General features: G+C 40.4%; 1 protein-coding gene across 1 annotated transcript in view; it reads right to left on the reverse strand.

The window, feature by feature from the left end:
- The window catches only part of march8 (membrane-associated ring finger (C3HC4) 8), a 92,844-nt gene that overhangs the window by 8,715 nt on the left and 58,932 nt on the right, over positions 1-25,197 (reverse strand). Inside the window, exons 3-6 of the mRNA XM_042502156.1 lie at positions 20,442-20,492; positions 11,108-11,187; positions 9,764-10,687; positions 1,302-1,482 (exon numbers count right to left, since the gene is read on the reverse strand). Of these exons, the coding sequence (XP_042358090.1) occupies positions 1,302-1,482; positions 9,764-10,687; positions 11,108-11,187; positions 20,442-20,492 (1,236 nt within the window). The remainder of the gene's footprint in view (positions 1-1,301; positions 1,483-9,763; positions 10,688-11,107; positions 11,188-20,441; positions 20,493-25,197) is intronic.

Consider the following 25,197-nt stretch of genomic DNA (forward strand, 5'->3'; position numbering starts at 1 on the left):
GGGAGGAGGACTTTTAAGCTTAAGAGTTTTTAAGCAGAGGAGGAAATGACAGAAAGACAAAGAAGTGGTAGAAATACTCTCTGAACACTGGATGACAGTGATTGAATGACATGTCAAAGATTAGATGGTGCCGGGAGAATGTTAATGGTTGATCTTACTAGGAATACTACAGTGCAGCAGTGTAATCACACAAACAGCACTTTCACAGTCTGATTTTGTGACACAATTCAGTTAATTTCCACTGGGTGTCCACACCTTGCAGGCTCAAAAAAGGCCTGTCTATGACAACCAATCACACCTGTTAAAAGAATGTGTCATACCTAGCAACAGGGTCAACGACAGCTCCTCACTTAGACAAAAGTCTTGGTCCCTTCATAGCTCAGAGTTGCACTTTGATTTTTCCTAAATCACTTCAAAGATAGAAATTTCAGGCTAAATTAGGAGCTCTATGAGAGTATTCCTAGAATGTATATGAATGCAGCCCCTGATAGAGAGCATTCTGCTCATGTGATCAAAAGCCAATGCTACATGACGCTTCTTGGCATGGCGAAAAAAGTGGAGAAGAAAAGTGGCGCACAGCACAGAGAGGCCTAGTACCTTGTCTGTCACTGGCCTCGCAAAATATCATTACAAAACTAGCTCAGCAATATGATAAGAGACAAAGTACAACACCAGCATCATCAGATCAGCATTGAAAATATTCTTTATAGGTGCTCCCAACATCCAAAAATGCATTCCTCATGTATCCAGTGATTGCAGGGTCACAATGACGAGAAACGGGTGCCGCAGTGTGAGATGAAACCAAGCACCCTTTGATAAACACTTCATAACAATGCCGACATCCTCATCTCATCTTTGCACGTTCACACACGAGCAATTTCAATGTTCACCAGCTGGATTCAGACGCTATTAACAGTGGAGCATTTGTTTAAGGCCCTTTGTGCAGCTAATGAAGGGTGGAGGAATTTTAATTAGAGTGTCCTGCTATCTCCAGGCCACAGCGATTGATAAGAGCCTTTAATGGTAGTGTACTTCCTCTGAACCATTTGAAATGAATCACAGCCTGCACCCCCCCCCAAACAAGTTCCACTTATAAAGATGGCTTCAAAGCTCGGTGTCACACGTGTGTTATCCGCATGACAGATTGGAGGCAGCTTTTGGCATTTTTCAGCTTCACAATGAAGGAGTGACGTGAGCTAAGTTGGGTTGCTTGGAGCTGCAGCAACAGCCTGAATTTATCAGCTCAGGCTGAAGTAATGAACATGTGCATTAAGTGGCTTCAGACAAATATGTACACTTACCTTGCGCAGCGGTTTGAGCTTGGTTTCCATGATGAACTCGTATTTACAGAGCTCACAGCAGCGAGTGTCGGAGCTCTTGATCCACTGCTGTAGACAGGCCTGGTGGACAAAGCGCAGGCTCCCTGTGCAGTGGCATGGTGTGATCAGAGGGCTCTCGTCATCCCCTTCACAGTGACAAATCCTACAGGAGCCAAAGAATACAGTCAACACTAAGCTAGAGGCAAGACAGCTGTAAAAAGAGGAAGAGGGAAGATCAAAAAGAAGAAAGTTGGCAGGCAAAGCTGACAGATGTTTCCCCAAACTCAAGCAAACTTGAGTTTTGGAAGATATGTCAGCAAACTTGTAGCATTCTGTAGTAGTACATATAATAAGACAAGATGTTTAGAAAATGTTCATTTACTTTACACTTGCTTCAGATATAGAAAAGCACGACAGGTGGGAACACTATTCCACAAATATTAAGACCCTGAACACAGAAGACAACACATGTCCCACATGAATAAACTCAATCAAGACCAACTAATTTGATTCAAAGCACTTCATTTGCAAATCAAAATGACATTTTCAGAAAATAATCTCCTGTGTTCCAGCAGCATCACACAGCAAAATTGAACACAGTTAATCTAATCTGAGATATCCTGCAGTTGTAGCAGCAGCAATCTTAAGTGTCAGTGTTGCAAGAACAGATACAAGTTTCCTGTAATGATAACTATGTGAGGGTGAATCATAAGGAGTATAGAAAATATAATCAACAACATGGCATTCAGTACATCAGTGGTTTATCACCTTTTGTGTTAGATACACAGTCACAAAATACCCCCACTGCTCTGTCAGATGAACTCAAGTACCCGTCAACACCATCACTCGTGTTCCAAATGTGTTCTCATGAATGGATCATAAACTAGACTGTTAAAGTTGACCTTTTTAAAACAGAGGTTCTGCAATAATGCTCTAAAGAAGATCTTTTATTACACCGGCTTTGCGCTTTTAAACTGAACCAAACAACACTGGCATAATGCTGCTGCAGTGTATGATTTAAGACAGCACGCAGAGGTTGCACAAGGCAAAAAGGCGTGACATGTAACACAACAGCGTCGGCATCTAGAAGAGTCGTTATACACCAAAGTTAATTCGCATCTGTTACAAAATCTGCTACCAACTAAACAGTGAAACATCTATGTGCACTGGAACGCAGGAACACACCGCCATTCATGGGATGAGGAACAACTGATCACAGCTGGCAAATATCTTTTCTTTCTTCCATAAATATCAGTCTGTGGTAAATATGGAGGAGAAGTTGGTCATTTTAGTGCAAGGCTACCCAGAGCCTTACAACTGTCGCATGGACAATGTTTTAATAAACTAAAAAAAACAACAACGCGTGGAAAAAGATTAGCTCAAAACTCTTGGTTACTGGTAAGTAGGTTTTGGTCATTTGGCAACATCAGGTGCAACCTGCCAATGCCCTTGAAAGTTAGAACAAGAGCAGCACCAAGCACCCGACCTTATGTTTTTCAGATGGTAAAAGACGCTGCAAGTGTCCTATGATTCAGCTGTCAGTGCTTAGGTTGCTATCAAGTTCGCATTACAAATACTACTACTACTACAAAATTATTTCAGGCATTTCTTTGTTATTTTCTACTATTTATGCATTAATGTTTACACAATGTTTTTCACAATCTTTCCATGTCCCCTTTGACTGCTGCAGAGGTAACCCTTAATTGGGAGTCACAATACACCAGCACAAACTTTGACCTAAAAATGAACTGTAATTGTGTTTTTAAAGCTTCTCAAATCTAGTATATGTTAAAATGTTGCTGCATGCAACTTAAAATTAACAGGCGTTTTGTGAAATTGACTTCAGCTTTTGTAGATCTTCTGTAAGGTATTGTGGGAGATACAGACAGCTGGAACATTCGACTAGGTGTCTTCTCCCTCTAAGGACTGCCGGATAGAATTTTCTCAGCTAGAGGAACCAATCAGAATTTAATATCAGACAGAAACGGTCCCCCTCTCCTCCTCAAGATCACATATCGGACGCTGTCTGTCAGCCTGGAGGACAGGGGCCATTAGTCACCTGCGCCAAGGAGGAGTGAATTTATCTGACGTAGAAATATATCCTGGGTGTGTACACACTTTTACCAGTTAGCCAGTTTAAGTCTGACAAAATAGTTTCAGTGGTATGAGACAAAATGCAGGAAGCAGAAGCTAAAGTTGTCACAGTCTTAGAATTTAATGTCAGGACAATGACCTTGTTGTGGCGGTTCAAAAGAGGGCAGGGTCCTCAGTGAATGAGCAACAAGCTCAAAAAATCAGCTACAACAAGTGACAAACACAGTAAATTAAACCGATACTTCAAAACCTGCATTTTCTACCAGCAGATTCATAAATTCCCTGAATGAGATGCAGAGAGCAGCAACTCCTCTCTCGGAAAAAACAAACAAGTAAACAAAGGCATTGAAAGAAGGTGGAGAAGGAGAAGAGAGCAGGGTGTTTCAAATTGGTTCGTCTTCATCCTGGTTCAGGGGAGGATACGAACACATGAAGACACACATGCACACCCACACACGCCCACACATGTTAGAAAGTGAGTGAGCAAGATAATGTCTATTTCCAGACTACACTGATCTGGCCAAAGCATTACCAGATTAAGAGACAAAGTGAACAAAGGAGGATAAAAATAGGGCATTTCTATGGGTTTTCTCAAATGGAGGAGGAGGTGGAAGGAGGGGAATGAGGAACGAGGGATTAAGGGATAGAGGAGGCACAATTAACATCTCTGGAAGAGTGTTTTTTCTATTGGTTATGGCTGAGCTGCTTTGTTTGTGTTTGTCTGCATGGATCACAAGATGAACTGCAGATTCTCATCCCACATATACTGTTGTGTCGTCTTCTTTAAAGAAAAAAATACAAAACAAAAATCAGCCTGAGGACCTGGACTCTCGTGGTGCTCATATCAAGGGGTTGGCGCCTGCTGAAATGGACAGATTTGACAAATTATTCTAATGCTGATGTGGATTTTTTTTAATGTAGGAGGGCAGAACAACAGAAGAATCCTTACACCTCCATATGGAGCCAAGGTGGAAATAAAGTGATCAGTAAACAACATTAGTGGAAGAGGACTGCAAAGCTCTTGAGCTATAGATGCTATTATCTTCAAGGGATAGTTCAGATATTTGGATATATAAATTCATAGTCAGTGTATTAGCCCGCACACAGAAGATATAAGTCAGCACGCCCCCATTTTAGAGAGGAAGGCTGGAGTCTGACACAGAAGCTTAGCAATCTGCAGCTGTGGATGGGTTCACCAAAAAAAAAGTATTTTAGCCACTCATGTCCCATCTAAATATAATCTTACTAGGTATATTTTTGGCTTTTATTTTACGATGTTTTTGGCTGTGTTTTCCGTTCTTTTTGGCTGTGGTAATGCATGTGTCATACCTTTTGGCAAGGAAGTTGTTTTTGTTTTGTTTTTTTTGTTTTTTGAAATTAAATCTCAGCTCCTATAATAAGTCAATAATATTCAGTGTAGCAAAAAAAGCTCCCTCTAAGACCCTTTCATACAAAAAATGGCCCTATTGAAACTTACTAAAAGCACAATTTTGGATCTCACAGCCATCAAAAAGTTATGCATTTTCTGATATTATACTTTCAATCTAGAGGCAAATTTTAGTTTTTACTATTTTCAACAAATGCATGCTATTTTTGTGGTTGCTACTCTATTATGGAGCACTGTAGGCCAATGTATGCACCCTGAAATGATTTGTGTATGTTCATATGGATGTCAGAGATTAGTGTATGCATGTATAACAAAATAAGTGTGTGTGTGTGTGTGTGTGTGTGTGTGTGTGTGTGTGTGTGTGTGAGTGTGTACAGCTAGAGAGATAGAAATTCTATTGGACTTTACTGCTTTGCCTCAAAGTCACACAATGATTTCCAGTTGGAAAATGAAGCCATTATATGATTTTTTAAAGAGTCAGACTCCATTGAGAAAAACAGTAATTTTAGCTTGTTGAACCCGGGAACTTCTGATCTACTCCTGCAAAGATCAGTGAGTTAGCTTGTGCTATTGTTTAACTTTGGTGTATCCGAACTAAGCCTTTAAAACACCATTGTGACACAGTAATTAAAAACAAATAAACAGATCGAGCAGAAGACCAGCAGCTTCTGTGTTCAGTGATGTAAACTAAACTTTCTTTCTCAGTGGAGTCTGACTTTGAAGAGAGCTATTTAATGGCTTCATTCTTCTGTTAGATATCATTGTAAAGCGTTGACAATATTCCCAATACAGCATTTTCTTAAACCGATATTGATTCTTTGAGGTGGAAGTTTTTTAGGCAACTCACGTATGTTTTATTGCCGACCCCTCCACATTACTAGATTACTTGGCTTGTATGTTGATTTCAGTGTGGTTCTCCAAACCAGGACCAGGACTAAAATATATTGTTTATAATACATTGACTATGAAGTACCCCATAAAACACCACTTTGAAAAATCTGAACTATCCCTTTAAAAACTGCTGCAAAAGGCACTTTAAAGATAGAAATTTTACAAATAGAGCAGCTTTGTCATTCAAAGTGACGTGTACTTCATCATAATATTTAACAGAATAATCCCAAACAGCTAAATTTACTGTATCTACCTCAGCGGCAGCACATCCTAAGCACATTTAGGCATGGGAGGGGAGTTAAAATTTAATTTGCATCGCTTCAGCAGCCAAAACACACCCTGTTTAACAGTAATTTTAAGATGGCAGAAGCGCCGTTACAGTATGTCAAGATTAAAATGTGAGAAGCAAAACAGAGTCGGGAAATCACAAGCGGAGAGGGGGAACAAGCTCAGCAACATTACTGGCTGAGCATTCACTTTCTTCCTGTTCGCTCTTGTCTGTTTCCTCGTACTTCTCTCCTGTGGTATTCAGCCGATCTTTGCACTCTTCTCTTTCTCGGTGTGTCTCTATAAGATTCCCTCCCTCCAGCTATTCCTCGCTCTGCCCTCGTCCTCAAATGTTTATGCATTTATTTTCAAATGAATTTTTCAACACCATCTGTTTTTCATCTGTTTTTTTTGCATTTCCACTAAACAGATTTTTTTGGGGGGCAGAGTGTGACATCTGAGGCATTTTGTTCTCTCCTGTTCTCAGCCTGTTCTCAGCCTGAGCAGTTTAAGCTTTAAGCCAGAGACACGGTGATCACAGAAAAACACAATTCAATTAGAGGCAGCACCACTGGAAGCCATCTCCCCTTTCTACTCCTTCCCCCTCTATGCATGTCTTAAGAGGTTACTTCTCGCTGTCTGCGGCCATGTTTGCCTTAAAAGAGAATATTAAATTTGCTGAGAAAAGAGTTATCTATCTGAGGAAGGTTAAAGAATTACACAGACTCTAGTGATTTATATTGTGAGACATAAAAGCTTAAAGGTGCTATGTGGATGTTTGAATTTTAGAGGCTTTATGGAGCCATGTTTTTGTTTGTACCTGGTGCTGTACTGTACATGCATGAGGACCACAGAGGACAATAACGCAAATGAGTAAAGCCTGCAAATCATAAAACACTAAAGAAAAAGAATACAGAGTCAAATGCAAGAACTGGAGAGAGTGAAAAGGCAGTCAGAGCTAAGAAACGTAAGCCTAACTGCAATAATTACAATTTAATTCAAAGGTTGCCCACATCTATCAGATGAAAGACGGATTAAATGACACGCTGTTTTTCTCCTTTCTGCTGATCAAAAGATGTGGCGGCAAAGTGTCAATCAGTGTAGCAATTCACAACCAAAAGGCAGGTAAGAAAACAATTACTAGTAGATGTACATAAGCAGTGTAGGTTTTTATGCAGATATTCACAGAAATCAGATTTAGGCATATTCTTTGAAGAAGGAAATATGTTTGGAACATTTGTTACAATACATACAGGGGACATTTTGGTGAGACAAACTAAATGTAGATATAACTTTGTCCCTTTAAAGTTGTATTTCAATGCTGGGAAGGTGGACTTAAAAAAAAAAAAAAAAGGCTGTCCATTCCATGCAGTAGAAAGATGCAGATATTTTTGAAATTGGTGCTACATGACTGGAGAAAACAGAGAAAAAGAGCTGTGGAACTTGCTTTTGTTCAAGAGGAAAAAAAACTACTACTACCAGAATGCACTACACCGCACCTGACCAATAAACACTCAGACCAACAAGAAATAGGCAACACAGTAACAACATCTCGGTTTTATATTTGATCAGTACTGCATAGTTTTACTGTTTGAATGGAGTTTGGTCTGAGTTTAAGAGAGAAACAGGGATGGCTCGCTCTTCATGTGCTTCTATAGAGAACCCCAGTAATAAGTCCTAGAAAAAACCCAGAAATTAATCAGCATTTTAGCACCTCAGGTTCTCTCATGTCAAAGGCAATGGGTTTTTTGAATGGGTTGCTGGTTAGATGCCTGAAATAAGGTCAGTGGTTAAAACAAGCTTAAGATACTTTTATGTTTTGTTCTACAACATAAATACATCAAATAGCCCACTCAAAACCACTCAAACCTTTCTTAAGATGCTTTTAGGCGTCTTAAGATAGGCAGTTTCTAAGTGGCTAAATAAAACTACAGAACAAGTCAAGCGAGGCTTTACAGTCTAATAGTGGTAGCAATACAACCGTAGTGTAGTTCCTTTTAGCCTAGCATTAGCTTTTTACTTCTGGTGATTGCATTTAGGTTCATAAATCCTATAAGTGGTGTGTATCTATGAAGATTATCTTGCTGAACAAAAAAGTTAAGGGTCATAAACATTTGTTTACCACAGATCTAGTTTTCTGCAACGAACCAAAATGAAACAGAAAAGTCCCACAGGCTTTTTGACAAAGGGAACCAGGGCAACATTAAAACGTTAAACTTTGCTCTTTGTGTCCATGTCTGGGGGGCAAATAAAAGTGTGGAAATACAATTTGTAGTTTGAATAGCAGCCCTAAAGAACGCGAAAATCGAGAAGGGAGATCTTGGCGTTGGTAAGATGAAGTTTACCACAGTTCAATAACACATACTCACATTATTAAGGTAAAAATCACATCAGTAGTTTCTAAACAGTGACATTTTCTGGTAAGGACAGTAACCAAGTCAGCTCTTGAGAGACTTCCAACCATTACTGTCTGAAATGTTGTCAATAACAAGGCTGGCTAATAATCAACATGCCATTCATGTGTTCAAAACAACCACCCACGTGCACTTTTACAGGTGAGGTCACGCTCTGAGCCCTGAGCTCACGCTTCCAGCCACCTGACAGAGAGCTGCCACGATGTGTTTGTCAGAGTGAGTGAGTGTGTGCAGTCAGACTACACAGGCTATTTGAAGCCAATAATCTGTCTCCTGATCTCTGATCTTGGTCACCTTGCCAATTCTAAGCTCTTGTTTCTTTCTCAGCCCACAGCTGACGTATAAAATGTATAATCTGGAACAGACTACATGCATAGACCACAGCCGAGGGGCCAAAAAAACATAAGACAGGCATAACTGACATTCCTTTACGTTTAAGACCTTACACTCATCAATCCAGTGAACTGCTGTCAGGTTGAGTATTGACAGAGGGATACTGTAACTCAGAGGGCCTCATCGTGATCTATGTAGGGCTCAGATTTATTTTCTTGGGCAATTCAGTGAGATCTACTGCCACCAAGCCTTGTCTGTAGGGGCCACCGAGTCATGACCTGGTCTGAAATCAGATATTACTCACAATCTGTCCTTTCTTACATAGCCTGGCTCTGCCCATCACATTGCACACAGACTGCAACGTGAAAAGACTGACGACGGCCCTGTCGACCCAATCAGACAGACTCCATCAGTTCAGCATCGTTTATTATGCCCCGTCTGCCACTATTTCTCAGACGGACACACACTCCATTCCTCAATACTATTACATTTTCTTCCCCAACCTCTGCCCCTCTATCTTTTCTTTAACATTGTTCTCTACTCCTGCCTCTACGGAAAAGATTAAAGCTTACAGGCAAAATCAATCACAAATTTTTGCAGCCCATGTAAGACACTTTAAATGCTTCATCGATCTAGTAACGAGGAGGAATTATTTAAAAAACACAGCTTGACAGAACAAAGACAAACATGGCAAACCACAGAGATAATGGCGGAGTGAAATGAAATGGTATGAAATGAAATGAACTCATATTTCTGGTGAAGACACACATGAGGGGTTGAATCAGGGCAGCTTATGGTGTTGCAGTGTGTGTGTGCAGAATAACGTATCTATGTGTCAGGCTCTCCTGATTAACTGCTCCTCTCCAAAGCAGAGGTTTTGAGGACAAATACTGCTGTGGTGAATATTTGCTGGGTTTTTACACTACAGTTAGAGAAGCTCTCCACTACTCCACTGGGCTCTGGGATTCACTGCCATGTTAACGGCACAGGGATAGTCTGGGTTCTACCAAGTCACAGGAAGGGTGGGTGTGGATTACACCATCCAGACAGTCACCCACCTGCACCAGTCTCCAGAGAATGAATAGGGTGACAGTGGCCCAGTTTTCTCTGACAAAGGGGACGGGCAGCAGTCCAAGTCGCTGTCTTCATCCATATAGCACAGGGGGGCTAGAAGAGCTCCTGTTCCAGCCACGGCAGCTGTTTCTGGGGCAGCTGGCTGATCGGTTCCCTTTGGAGCTGGACTGGGCTGGTCCTCCTCAAACACATCGTCATCTCCCAGTAGATCCTCAGCAGGAAACCCTGACTCGCTGCCTTCTAGCAGGGCGCTAGAGGACTTGATGTGGAGGTGAGAGGCATAGCTGCCCAGCTCGGAGCACTGCAGGCTGGCCGAGGTAGAGGATCGAGAGAAGGGGAGGAGGAGACGGAGGAAGTTGGCGCTTGGGGAGTGGTGAGCGTGAAGGTGGTGGGTGCTGGAAGGAGGAGGTGGGGCAGTGATGGCTGGGTTAGATGGAGGAGAATTAGCAGGAGGGATGCCCAACATGTATTTGTAGTTGTTGGTGAAGGAGGGGACGAGGTGGGGCTGGGTGTGTGTTGAGAGGGCAGGGGTTTGTGTGGGAGCCAGGTTGCCGTTGAGTGTGTGCGCCCTTCGATCCGAGCCGGGTGGCTGAACGGCCTCAGGCTTAAGCTCCAGCTCTCCCTCGGAGCAAGTGCGGTCTATAAAGTGCAGACCGCGACAAAGACTGTCCACGCGTTGGCCCACATCATTTAGAGAAACAGAAAACCTGAGCGAACTGCCTGGCTGGAGGCTGACAGAGGAGGGGCGAAGCAGGGAGAGCCAGTCTCGTTGTTTTGTGTGTTTGGAGGGTATCAGGGCGTCTGTGCAGAGGGTGGTCACTGAAAGACCTCCTGAGCCTTGACAGGTTTTACCGTTTGAATTCAACAGAACCACTGCAGTCTGCTTCTGACAGTCCTGATCTTGACTGCTGGTGTCAAAGTGTTTGTGCACGTGTGTTTATGAAAGAGGAACGTGTTTGACGACGGCGGTAAAGGACAGCAGGAGAAGGAACGGGAAAAGACAAAAAAGAGAAATGGAAAAGACATCATGCATTTGAAAATAAAAAGGTGATACAAAGTTTGGGGTTTTGCCTCTGCATGAAAATACCAAACACTGAATGACCCACGATACTATAAAACTCATTTAACAGCAGGTGACAAGAAACCAGAGCTACCTCACACATTGGCGGTGTATTGCTCTAAGGGTAAACATCACCCGCTGATTAGATTCTGCACCAGTGATGGTGATAAATAGATTAAATGTATTGTCCTCAGGTCTTCATATCACTGTGGATATATAAATGTCATCACTGACAGTAAAAGTAAAATGAGGCTGAAGTGTTTTGTACCTGCAGATGTCCTGGCTGGAGGGGGAAACTGACGTCCTAGAGAAACTGCATGGAGCGTTGACTGAAGTTGGACTCCCCGCCTGAAGAACAAAACAAAGATATAATTAAAGAAATAACCACTGTATTATTCAGCAGACAGGATCAAATCACATTTCCTGTGTTGCCAGAAAAGGTCCTGTGCGCTGAGAATAATCAGGCGCCTGAATCTGATCTTTATAGAAAGAGTAAAAGCGCTTCATGCACTGATGCACAGGATGATAAAAAAAAAAAGGAAAAAACACAATACTGTCAGTTAATCTGTCTGATTAAAGTAGTGCCAGGCAAAATCTGCCTCAGTGCGTCACAGTGCAGGCGAAACACCAAGCTGCCACAGAGCAGAGCGCTCAGGAAACAGACTGTGAGACAGAGGGAGAGTTATGAAGAATGAGGCGCTGCGAGAGGCACAGCTGGAGGACGTGAGGCTGTAGACTTGTTCAGCCCCCACAGAGAGTTTTTAAACAGATGTACCTGCAGGTAGAAGGTTGTTATAATACAAAATACTTTCAGTATGATCCATTGGAGCTTTCACCAATATTTATGTTACACAAATGGCACAGCAAGGATTATTTAAAATAGTTTAAAGGGAAACTTTATTATTCATACTTGTCATTTTTATAACTTTTTTAATAATAAATTATATATACATATATTATATTATATATACTGTACTATCTTACACATAGGATGTTCTAAATTGTTATTGACCAACACCTCCTAAACCCAAATTAGTCAGCCCAGTAACCACAAATTAGAGTAACTTGCTGGTGCACACTGCAAGCACCATTTCACTGTTTTGCAGTGGGATAGACAGATGTGGCATCTCTAGTGTTTTTGTGTTCCTCAGTTAAGAGCTTCTATTTCTGGAAGAACCAGAACATTTTCAGAGCATCAATCAGCTTTTAGAAACTGTGGCACTGTTTTACGTTTCTCCAGCAGTGGCGACAACAGCCAGAGGCCAGGCTTTTCCAGGAAAGTGTGTCACTTGCGAGATCCCCTGGCTTCCCAAATTAGACATTTGGCAAAGAAAACTACTTGTGACTTCCTGAAGTCTCCGCTCAAAGTAACTCCAGGATTTTCTTTAAACTTTGGACAGAGTGAGGCTAGCTGTTCCCAGCATTTATGTTATGCTATTTCTACTTCTACATTTAGCACATTGACAGAGAGAGAATAAAGGCATTACAGCACAGACAGAGCACGTGGTGTGAGGAGAAGTGTTTTTTTGAATATTAAAGCATGTGAACATGCTCTACTAGAAACCAAAAATACAAGAATGAGCCTGAAAATGAACATGATAGGTCCTCTTTTCAGCGTATCCAACGTGTGATTAGTGACAACGTACAGAGTGAGCGAGGAGCGACAGTAAAGAACAGGATCAGATGGTGTTTGGGTTGCTAACGTAAAGACACAGGGGGCCTGGTCATTTCAATAAGAAACTAATTACCTATTGATTTCATTCCTTACTAAGGGGAAATTTATAGCTCATGGCCTGACACCGATCGATCGAAAATTCAATGTCTAGCTCTGCCCTTTGCTCTGTTTTTCTGTACATGAACAGCACAGTTTCTCTTTAACTGCTTTTTTCACTTGCTCGCAAATACACAAACATGCTGCCCCTCACTTTTTTCTATTGTCCTTCCTTAACAGTTCATCCAAGGTTGCTTTTAATGTCTCTTGAATATCTAATTCTTATTTCAATAGTTGACATTCACGGCTGCTGTTTGGGGCTCCTGCAGGCGTGTAGAATATAAGTGCAAAAAGACAGAAGTTCTGCAGTGCAGGAGAGACACGAAGATCAGATCAGATCAAAGCAACAAAACATAATAGCAGCCAGCACTATATATATAACTGCTTCAGCTCAACACTTTAACAACAACTTATGCCTACTATACACTGCCAAATTATGAAATATTACTAACTCATCATGAATGCACAAAAACACAAAATTCTAGAAACACAAGGTCAAAGGCGACATATCAGGACTAGGGTTGCAGTGATATACCAGTTTCAAGGTTAACGGTGTAAAAATTGATTTTGGCTTTCATACTGTGTACATTTGTTCATCTATGGTTTTGATAAAATGCAGCTGGATAGAGAATCTTGAATTATTGACTTTTTAGACATACTTCCATTAATTAAAAATGTTTTTAAAATTACATTTGAAATTTAAATTATAGTCAAAATGTGTTTGTATTTATATCATTATTATTATGATTACTACTACTACTACTACTACTACTACTACTACTACTAATAATAATAATAATAATAATAATAATAATAATAATAATAATAATAATAATAATAGAATCAAAAAAAATAATAATAATATGTACACTGATACTGAGAAACAGAAATATTTCCTAAGGCAGAATCCGAATCTGAATTGCCTTTATTGTCATTGTACATCGAAATTAGTAGTGCTACTCTACAGTGCGAATTCAAACATAGAGCCGCTGCACTCATTCACACCCCCATCTTGAGATTTACGGTACCGTTACAATCGAGATCATAGGAACACCTACTCACTCAGGTAAAACTCATTATTTAATTCAGACACTGGAAATGTATCTGTGAAAGTAAGAAGTCGCTTGGAAAGTCTTTTAGTGTAAGGCCAGCATAAAAAGAAGATGCCCAGCTTAAGCATCATGTGGCTGAAATCTGACTGTAAACTGATAAAAAAGACGTAAATCATGTTTACAGTGACGACACCGGATGGTATCTTTATTCCTTATCGATGTGTGAACATGATATTCAGTGCCATCTTGCCTCTGTTAATCATTCATGTTGTCATCTGGTGTGAGTTGGCAGACAGATACCCAACTGTCTCTGAGCAAACTCAAACAGCAAAGTGATGACATAGTCGAGATAGTAATGATTAACTTCCTAAATGTCTGTATGACTCACTTCAGACATCTGCTCTCTCATAACTGCCCTCTCTTATGCCGAGGACCTTTGATGAGCAAATGAGTGCCAGCCTTTAATGGAGAACCCAAACACTGCAGGAGATGGTGTCTCAACAACGGCTGAAAAATGGTGTCAGGTGGCCACGTTTTACTCTAAAAGCTGTAAAACTGTGAAAATAAGTGTGTTTATACTCTTTACTTTATCCACTCAGTCCTTGGTTCATTCAGTTCTTTGGCTCTGATGTGCTAATTAGATATAATCCAGCCTGACATCATACTCTCACTGTAATGAACCCCTGTTTATTGTGCTTGGAAACAGTCTCTCAAGTCATTATGATAACTACTTATTTAACCTCTCTCCTTGAGCACTCCCACTCTCCACACACTTAGGCTACACTTTGTCCACGCATAAATCATCCTCTTCTCTGCTTGTTATACCTTTTCTCCATTCTTTTATACCTCTAACACCTCTTTTATCACATCCGCTATTAGCTCTGACTTCATTCTTCTTTTACCTTTTCCATCTTTACCTGCAGAGAACTATTGCTCTCATTTTCTAGCCACAGGGGCTTTTAAAAGAATAACCTTTAAAATCTAACAGGAACAATGAATCACTGCCTCCCAGTGAGAGGCTTCTAGCAAGCTGGACACATCGCTGAACAGACTGTGTGATTGGACCAGATGTTGCTGGTTCAGATTAAGAACGACTGCAAAGTGTTGTTTAACTCAGGTCTGAAATGATTGCCGCAACACAAAGATCCCTTGTACAGCTTAAATGAATAGTTCAGATGGACATAGATTTATTATAGTACACGCCCCCATTTTGGAGAAGCAGTCTGGAGTATCACATGGAAGCTTAAGCGAGGTACTGTGGACGGGGTCAGCAACAAAACATATTTTAGCCACCTAAAAAAAGCCCCACCTTAATCAGTATCAGTTTAAGTGTACGCATATTAAAAGTATTTTCACAGCTTTACCGTAATGTCAGGCAGTGAGTTCTGACAGAAAAATGAAGCACTTATATCATTCTCTTCAAAGCCAGACTCCATTTAGAAAATGATTTAACATCACTGAACACAGGAGCTGTTTGTCTAATATTGCCTTGAACAATTGTGTTTGTATTATTGAGTGATTTTGGTGTTTGAAATTTACAGCTTCCCCATCAAAACGGGCTGTCTGATGAAAAAGTAAAGCCACAAAACTATTTTAACTATAGTGTAGATTTAAACTTATATGGATTTTTTATGTGGCTAAAACACGTTTTGTTGCTGACCCCTCCACAGAAGTATACTGCTTACTTTTTGTGGCAGACTCTAGCCTCCTTCTTCAAACTAGGGCCATGCAGACTGACATCCGCTGCATGTGATATACTGTCTATAGATCCATACGAACCGACTTCAAAAATCTGAACTCTCTTTTTAAGGCAGCGTTTCCCAAACCTCTCCTCGAGTATGACTTGCCCTTCATGTTTTAGATCTCTCCCTGCTGCAAAACAGCTGAATTAAATGATCAGCTTGTCATCAAACAGCTTCAGGAGTTCACGATGAGTTGGTCATTTAAATCAGCTGTGTGGGAGCAGGGAGAGATATAAAACCTGAAGCACTACTGGTACTTGAGGAGAGGGTTGGGAAGCGCTGCTTTAAAGTACTTTAACTTCTACCTCACCATATTCTGGGAATATTGTACTTTTTACTCTATATGACTATGACACTATACTCCATTATATTACCTATATTCAAAAAATGACTAATAAATCTACCTTATGCCTTGTATGTTGTATTATACAGCTGTTCGTTACGAGTGACTTTGAAGATAAAGATTTTACATATGTTTAAAATATATGATAGCATCTTAAGTATGTAGTTTTGAACATGTAGACAGATATAACATAGTTTAACTTAGCACTACCTCAGCCAGCTACATTATTGAATGCTTATCAGCAATTATGTTATAATAAAAACACTTTTTGCATACAGGGTGTTTTTCCAATGGAGACTGGCTCTGAAGAAAGCGATATATAACTAAGCTTCATTTTGTTATTGGAATTCACTGTCTGACAGCAGTGAAGATATTTTAAATCTAAACTTAAATTGATATTGATTTTTTTTGGTTGGTAAAATACATTTTGTTGCTGACCCCTCCACAGCAGAAGATTGCTTAGCCATTGAGAGGTCTCTCCCATTTTAGCCTGCAGGCTATAATATTAGTGTTCTTGTTAGACTTCTCTGATAGCTGTGGAGCTGACATGATCATTTGATTAACTGATCAGTCACTCGGCAGAAAATTAATAAGCGACTGTAATAGAAAAAATCTTCCTGTCATGTTTTCAATAAAAAAGGGAAAATCTATAATTGAAAACTCTATTATAGAAAAATAATCAATATAATTGCAGCCCTAAATAGCTGATAGCCTGGTGTGACCCAGCTGCAGCAACTGTAAATGTGCTCAGCCTGCTTCAGCGATAAAGTGCATTTCCATCACAAACGAATCTGATGAAGCAACATGCAGAACGTGTAGTTCACTTCTTTTTTTATCATTAAATGTGAGCAGTCAATAAAATAAGTGTCAGCCTGAGTATCCTGGTATACACTGGAATTTTGACTTAATTTTTGGTTCGTGTGGTTTATCCTGTGATGGCACCCAGAAGAGAGGCAACTTTTGGGATATCTTTAGTTTTTTGCATTTCCATCAGTGCTGATACATTTTTTTGCTATCCCCTTAAGGTGTCATTTTACAACTTTGCAGACAAATTAGCAATAATGACATCTTCCACCAAAAGTATTTTGTAATGAAACCATTCTCCGAGGACTGGAGCCAGCAACCAGTAAACATGAGCAAAGCTGCCAAACTGAGCAATTCAACAAAGATGACAAAACAAACTAGGATGTGTTCCAAGAAATTAACAATTAACTTAATTTGTTTAAAATAGTAGCTTGGCTCAGAGCCTGGTTTCAGCATCAGTGGTCTGCCAAGCTGCACAAAGCAGAAGAGCTGGTCCAGTAGGGATCTGCAAGACAGACCCAGTTTATGCACCGCAGCGATGAGGCCTGAAACACAGCAAAACTGCAGCAGCTTGAATTTTAGAGCACCACCAGATGTTTGGTTGAGTGAGCAGCAGCCCTCTGAACAGTAGACCACTGCTTTGTGTCTTCATGAGGAATGTAATAGTTTAATTCCTTCACAAACAATGTAGGAGGCATCACGCAGCTTCCTGGCATGCTGCTACAGAGAGAACCAGCTACAGCTAAGCCTCGCAGAGTGGAAAATCAACTCTTGCCAAATCGCCAGGCAATCCTCAGCCCACTAAAGCTTTCAGAGTTGCTTTTATATATATTCTACACCGACCATTCTTTAATTTAACAAAAATGCTGATTATCTGACCTCAACTCCACCTTTCTTTTTACGAATCTCAACACACAAACAGCTCGATGAATGACGCTGTCTGAATACATGAATCAATAAACAAAGAAATGCACAACAGACGGGTGGTAATGAGTTTTTGGCTTTAGATATACATCTGCATTTATATGTGAGATCATACACCTTAATCCCCCACAGTGACAGGCTCACTGATGGAGGCAATGTCATCTTTATGAAACAATTTACCTCCTGGCTAAACGCTACAGCTTGTTTTCCTGTTGTTATATAAATGTCTCTGTCCTGGCCTGTGTGCCTCATGACAGGTATTCCAGTGAGTGTAATCGGATACCTCGAGAGGGGATTTTTTTCTGAGTCATTTTCAAAGAGGAAAACGCTGTTCGGTTAAAGGGAACACCAACAGTTTGGTACAGTCTACACCAAAAAGCGACCACTACAATCCTGCCTGGTTTTCAGTATAAAACTAGAGCAGGTGCTTTGACAGAATGAACAAATTCTTTGGATGTTTGTGCTCTCACACACACAGATCTTCAGACTGTATTCTCCTGCCAAGCTGGAGATGTTATGAAATATTCCTCTCAGGCCGACGCTGTGATTATTTATGTAAAGAGATATCTTTTTAAGTAGGTCAACAACTGGACACGAGCACATTCATTTTTGATTTGATCTGACACAAGCCGATGTGATTCAGCTTGAATCTGTGCCATGTGAAGCAACGCAGGGTTGTTTTGGTGCATTTATTTTGGCTGGAGCTCATGTGGACATGAATGGAAACAAACACGTCGGTCAAGATCATCCATGTAACGGTCATCAGCAGCAGCATATGTGTAGATTAACTCAAATTCAGCTGCACATTTTACTGTGATCCATAAATGTCCTCATCTTTCATTTTATGGACAATTGCAACATTAATGAACTTGACCTAAATTTTATATTTTACTATTATTACAGCCCCCCGAAAAAAGGGGGCTTTTAAATTGCTGGTGAAAATATGAAAATCTTCGGTCTCATCCTGCCAATACTACAGAGTGCGGAGGAAACTGCATATATGCATAAAATAATCTTCTGTATTCTTTCAGATCATATTCTGATTTAAGCAGCTTCCACAGAGAGTGGTTTCAAGAAGAAAATATATAACACCTCTATAGCAGTCTGTCTTTTAAATCATATATTACAGTTTAAGTCTTTTACAATGTCTGTTTGAGTTTGGAGAGGACGTCTTCTTTATGTCCTTGCTTAGGAACTCCAAACTGGTCCATGATTCAAACCAGTAACCTTTACCCAAACTGATGCACTTTCTTTAACAGCGGAGATTCCCGGCAGACTTGTCCATCCAGAGAACAATTAATACAGATTTAAAAGCTGCCAGTCAGTGGTATTTCCCTTTAGGAAGGAGTAGGAAACACCAGCTGGCAGACAGACTGCTAGTTATTAATTAAATCTGTCAAACTTAAGAGCCTTGTTCATATTTTATGTCTATCACTCCATTGCGCACACATTTGTCAGAGAAATGGTGGCATAGGTAGGACGTTCAATGACAATGCATGGTGTCCAGAAATTACTAACTAATTAAATCCGCCCCTACATTTATGCATCAGATACCTGGCACTGAGACTTCTTGGCTAAGTACAAATGGACATGACTGAGGTTTACTATACTACTGAATCAGAAAATCTTAAGTTTATAACCATTATCTTGCTGTTATGTCAGTGTACTTTAAAGTTTAATTTGACTGTAAATGTTTGATGTTGCAGGTATGTCCTCCTTCAGCTTTGACAGACTTTGTACTCACTGCAGTTGTGCACAAAGCACAATTTAACAATGCAATGGACGATAACATTTTGGGTCCACTGACTTTTGGTTTCACTAACAAAACACTAATAAGATAAGATATGACAGGATGGGCCTATATTGATGGGGGTGAACTCAGGTGTTGCAGCAGCACAAGGACCAAAGAAGGCACAAATTAAGTAGAGAAAAGTAAAAAATTGTAATAATAATAACTAGTTAAAAGGCTATAAAACTCAAATGGTTTAGGTGAATGCAGAAAATGTCATTATATCCAAAAATTACAGCAAAAACTGAATGTGCAGCTGTACTGCACACAAAAATGTAAATATTGTGTCATGTTATTAAACAGAAAATACACATAAAATATTGGATCTGATGCAATGCATTAGATGACTCAGGCTGTGTTCAGGTGCATGAAACTTAAAACATGCTCAGCAGCTACATGCATGATGTCTACAGTCTACATATTACAGCCTTTCTTTGTTTGCCATCAGATGAAAAGAGAAGTGTATTATGCATTTAATGAACCAATAATAATCAGTGAGTCTCTTTTTGTTAAGCGGTCAGTGTTTGTTTTACTAAATACAGCATACACACCTCTCTGGTGTGAGAGTTGCATATTGTCTCAGGAAACAGTAAATTTGTGTTTAACCAGAACTGTGACCCGAAGAATGAGTGTTGGTTTATGTGTTACTCGGGTGCAATAACTTCCACCTCGCTCACGTTTAAGGAGTGACGGCTTGTGGATCGGACATGAGCAGTCCCACAGTGATGAAGTGACCCTGACATCCATAAGCACGAGTAAAAGGTTTATCCTATAAGAGGCTCACGAGAAAAAGGACTGAAACCGTGGAGTCAGGTTCAATGCGAGGTGTGGCTGAGTGAAGATGAGGAGAGGGAGGAAGAAAGACACAGAGCAACATGCTGTCTGACAGAGAGCCACAGCGAGCTGAGGAGACGAGGTGTGAGGCCACGTCTGCTCTATGGAGGCTGATCAGAGGGGCAGCTCTGATTTGGGTGATGTGATGTGAGAGAGACGGGTTCCTCTATCAACTGATCTCACTTCACCTCACGTCTGTCCATCCTGTCAGTCTCTGCCCTCCTCCACACCTCACCTCAACATAACACTTCTGTCCTTTGGCTCTCTCTCCTTTCTCTCTCTGTGTTGGAGTAGGGCCATATGTCATTCATTCAAATATTTTCTGTGTGTGTGCATCGCTCACCTTCGATATATTGCTGGACCTGCTTGCAGAATGACCCAGAGGCTTTTCATTCTGTGAAAGAGAAGAAAGACAGTTCAAGTGGATGGGAAAAAAAACATTCAGAAACAGAAAAGAAATGCTGTTCTTCCTGCATATGCACTCTGCACAATGAGAACTGGCACATACCCCACATTTACTATCTGCCTCACATTTTATTTGTCATGAATGGTGCTAATTTTGAAATGGAACAGACATTTATGGTGTTTGCAAACGTAACATTCAACAAGAGCCTGCATGTGTTCAAGTAGGTACGCAGCTGCTTGAGCTAATGCTGATGCTGCTGACGTCTAACAGTTATAATGTTTACTAAGCTCACCAGCCATTAGCACGTTGGCATGCTAACATTTGTGAATTAGTAGGGACAAGCGAGTGCACCATTATCTGTATTGTTATTTGTATCTGTTTAAGCAATAAAATAAGCTGGACAGGCTTGAAACTCAAAGTGGCAGGGGATTATACCAGAAAGTTGTTAGCCTATTTTAAGCCTGAAACTGATATGATTTGATCAGAAGTGGCTTTATTTATTCATTATTCAAAAACATTTTACAGAACAACCTCTGTTTTGAGCTTCAGATCATTTTTTCTCACAAAAGTAAGAGATGAACACACGCAGTGAGGATTAAAAAGCAAAGTATCTGTACTAGATACAGTAAGCGGATGTAGACTTTGGTTATAGCAGTTGGATACCTATGTTAGACAATAGCATTGTACCATTTTTAAAATCCCTAATGCTAAATGAAGTCCTACATAGCAACACCTATCTCTACACTTTGTTGTTGAAACAACAAAAACAACAACCGTATGTATGTGTAGCATTTTCCTTTGCATTATTTTGCCATTTAGAAGCCAGCACTCACCTCTCCATGTGCAAATGTTTCACCAAAACAACTTACATTTCAACAATATAATGCAAGAGTGCTGTTGCTAAATCTTGGGATTACACAAAACAATTGTGACTGGTTTAAAGAAATACAAACAACCCAGAGCATTTTTTTCGCTAAGTGTGGAATTATTATTGGTTTAGCCAGACATTTTGACAGGTTTGGCTATGCAAAGCTACAAACACAAAGTACAGTTAAAGCTGTAATGGCATTAGACTTGCAGGCAATCGTGGACACAATGACTGTGATCCCATGATTGTGTTATGAAGAGTTATTTACAATCCATCCTGAGGGGCACACAAATGTCTGCACCAAAGTCTATGCATCCATCTAGAAGAGATTAAGATATTTCACAAGATTAGTGAAAATTTGACCTGCTGTTGCACTATGGGCAGCATCAGGAGATCAGCAAAGTTAGTAGAACTCGTCCGATTGGCAACATGAATGACTGCAGCAAATTTCATGGGAATTGTAGTTGTTCAGATAGTGTGGACCAAAGTGGTGGTCCGACCAATTGCCATCCTAAAAATGATGCTGCTAGCATGGATAAAAAAGGATGAAGACTTAAGTATTATTATTATTTTTTTTTTTTTTTTTTTGGTGTAGATATGATAATGTGTGAATAAATCTTGTAAAAGGCTATTGCAGAACATGAAGGATTGATCCATGGTTTGTCTGATAATGAGCACAGCAAAGCTACATTTCTCAGCAGCTGAGCCTGAGCTGTTTGGCATCTCCACTTGGTGAATCAACTTCTTCTGGCGTGAGACGAAAGGAGGACAAGCCGATTACATAATGCATCCATCCAAATTCCAGATCAAATGGTGTCACAATTTTTGTATCATTACCCAGGGAGCGAAACAGGCCAATACTGTCAGCACTCAGCAGACTCAAGTTTTGTTCTGAGGCTTTAATGATCCTTGATTCCCAATCAGTGTTCTCGTCTTTCATCGGACTCAGATAAACAGTCATTGAGCGTTGTAGTGCTTTCAGTGTTGGTATTAAAACCTTGCGTGGTTTCTTAATGAGTAATCAATCATAGTTACATAACGCTGAGTTCACACAGGGGCTGACAAGGCTGTGGTGCTTTGGACACAAACAAATCTCTGCAAAGGGAAATCAGCTCTGTTTACTGTCTACACTGTACACATACAGTAGAAGCACAGACAGATTAAACTGTAAAGAGGCAAACATTTCCTCCAAGCTCCCAAATACAGCTAAGATTGCATACAACACATGGCAGCATTATTAGACAACCACAGATCTAGAAATCAACCAGTATTCCTCTGCAGGAACAATACAACCTGAGCCAGTATTTCAAGAGTGTCAGTCAGTTTGTGATAATTTGATTACACTCAAATTTATCTAAGAATTTGCACCTCGTGTTGCCAACTTGGCAACTTTCTCACTGTATTTAGTGACTTTTCAGACCCCCAGAGCCAATAGTTGAGAAATTTCAGTCTGGTGGACAACTTGCTGAGAGAAAGAAATTGCATACCTATAGCTTTCCTGATATGTTAGCAGATATTTCACTTCTTGGGGCATCTGGTGGCATACCTGGTAGAGCGGGCGCCCCATGTACAAAGGCTATGTCCCTGTGGAAGCAGCTATGGGTTCGACTCTAACCCATGGCCCTTTGCTGCATGTCATCCCCCCTCTCTCTTTCCCTTTTCACGCTACATCTGTCCTATCAAATAAAGATAAAATCAGATCAAATAAAGGTCTTTTAAGAGGGTAATGTTTTGGGGACTTTAAAGAAAACAGAAACTGAGGAGATTTTGTAGTGAACCTGAAACCTTTGGGGCCCCTAGAAGTGTGTGGCCAGGTGTAATCCAGCCCTGATCTCGACCCTGAGAACTGTCCGCACGTGTTACCTCTGCTTTCCTTGCCCAACAGTAAGTACATTAACCTTGCCACCAGAAACTCATGAACCACAAGTCTACACACATCATACCACTAAGAGAGTCCCCAACGTGCCTCCAATTCTTAATCACTTCAGCACTTCACTCATGTCCTCACTGTGACTAGTTGCCATGGTGATGGAGGACCACTGTGTGTGCCAAGTCTCTCCATCACTCTGCTTTTTTCAACATCTCCATCCTTATTTTAGACCCAACTCACTAAAAAACTCCTGAGGACATTTAAACACAAGATACACACATAAATACTAGGAAAACAAAATATGAGGAAAACATGCCATTATTATGTTGAATACCACACTAATAATATTACTTGCAATAAATAGATATTACAGTGCAGTCTGTTTTCTGCTGCTTTCAATATACTGCTAAAATTCAACAAATTGTTTGTTGAATAAAAAACAAATTAAAGGAAATGATTTCCAGCCTCCTTTAATGAACAAAGCGAACGAAACACAGAAGGCACCAATAAAAAGGGGAAAAACAGGCTAGTTACATTTAAAAGTGCAGTTTTCTGGCATTCTGCATTCTGCATTCTGCGTGTCACACTTTCCAGCACTTGCATGGATGCAGATTCAGAGCAGTCAAACAATGCCTGTCGGTGAGGGCTCTGTCTTACTGGCCAGAGTTAAATACATGGAGCCGTCACACAAAATAGTGCATATAGACCATATCTAATATAATATGTTGTTACTTCAAAGTGCAAAATTGCATTGTTTTGGTGATGTGTTTATCATGCATTATATTTTCTTTCAGTGTTGATTTGATTTCACTTTTTCAGAAAAAAAAATCTGAAAATTGTGCAGCCCTAGCAGACACACCGACCACACAGACCCTTCCAGTCATGTCGATAAGACAACAAGTTGGATATAGATTCTGAGATCCAGCTATTGATAATGCAAACATGCCTGCACTCGCATCTAAACATACAAGTTCTCAACCTTTAAACTACCGTCAAGCCCTAATCTGGTTTAACTGGAAGCAAACAGCTATGAATTTGTGGTGCAATTAAACACACATTTAACATCTCTTATGCCTAGATTCTAATTCTCCTCCTGTCGACTGCCGTCACAGAGCAGCAGCTACAGTTTCCATTATCTGATGAGGCGAGGAGCTGACATTTTATCAGAAGGAAAACAGAATTCTGAATAAACATTGCTACGTAATTTCCTGTCACTTTGATAAACTAAAATGTCAGCGGCAAGCTTGTGGCCATTATCTAGAATCTCAAAGTGAATTCATCTATTGTTTTTGATCTGTCAGCCTCCTGTGGGACACACTTCCTGCCTGATGCAGTGACACAACTTAAGGCCTTGCATGCAAAAATATATAAATGGGGGCTGAAAAAGCCTAAAAACATAGTTTCCACCAGAGTTTCCTGCAGTTATAACTCCCCCACAGTACTAGTGGATTAAGTGAAGCGGTTTTCTTCCATCTCCATGTCATTACTTGTTCAATGTCTTCAATAGAATGCCTCAAAATGTTAAATACAGCTCTCAATGGGTGCAATTTGTGCAGCAAATCAATTGTCAGATTGTCAGAGAGGATAAAACTTCTTTTTTGACAGGGATAACAGGCACTGCAATAAAGAATAGACCAAATTGATGATCCTTGCCCTTAATCCTTCCTTCTTGGCCAAAAATGGAGTAACAAGCAGACATGCCCAAAGCGAGGGTTTCTGGGAAATAACAAGGCCACGAATGGACCGATGACTTTCATAGACTGCAGTGATTAGAGCAGAGAGGCTGCAGACAGATGACAAAAGATGAGAAAGGAAATAGATCAACACCATTTCCACACGCCCTTTCTTTCTGTCTATTGCCCATTTCTTTATAAACACTTTCTCACAAAGTGCATCACCTGTACAAGCTCTGGGAGTCACCTTCACCGCCGCCATGACTGTAGACTATAAAGGGT

The sequence above is a fragment of the Plectropomus leopardus genome, chromosome 15 (assembly GCF_008729295.1).
Source record: "Plectropomus leopardus isolate mb chromosome 15, YSFRI_Pleo_2.0, whole genome shotgun sequence".
In the NCBI taxonomy this organism is placed as follows: Eukaryota; Metazoa; Chordata; class Actinopteri; order Perciformes; family Serranidae; genus Plectropomus; species Plectropomus leopardus.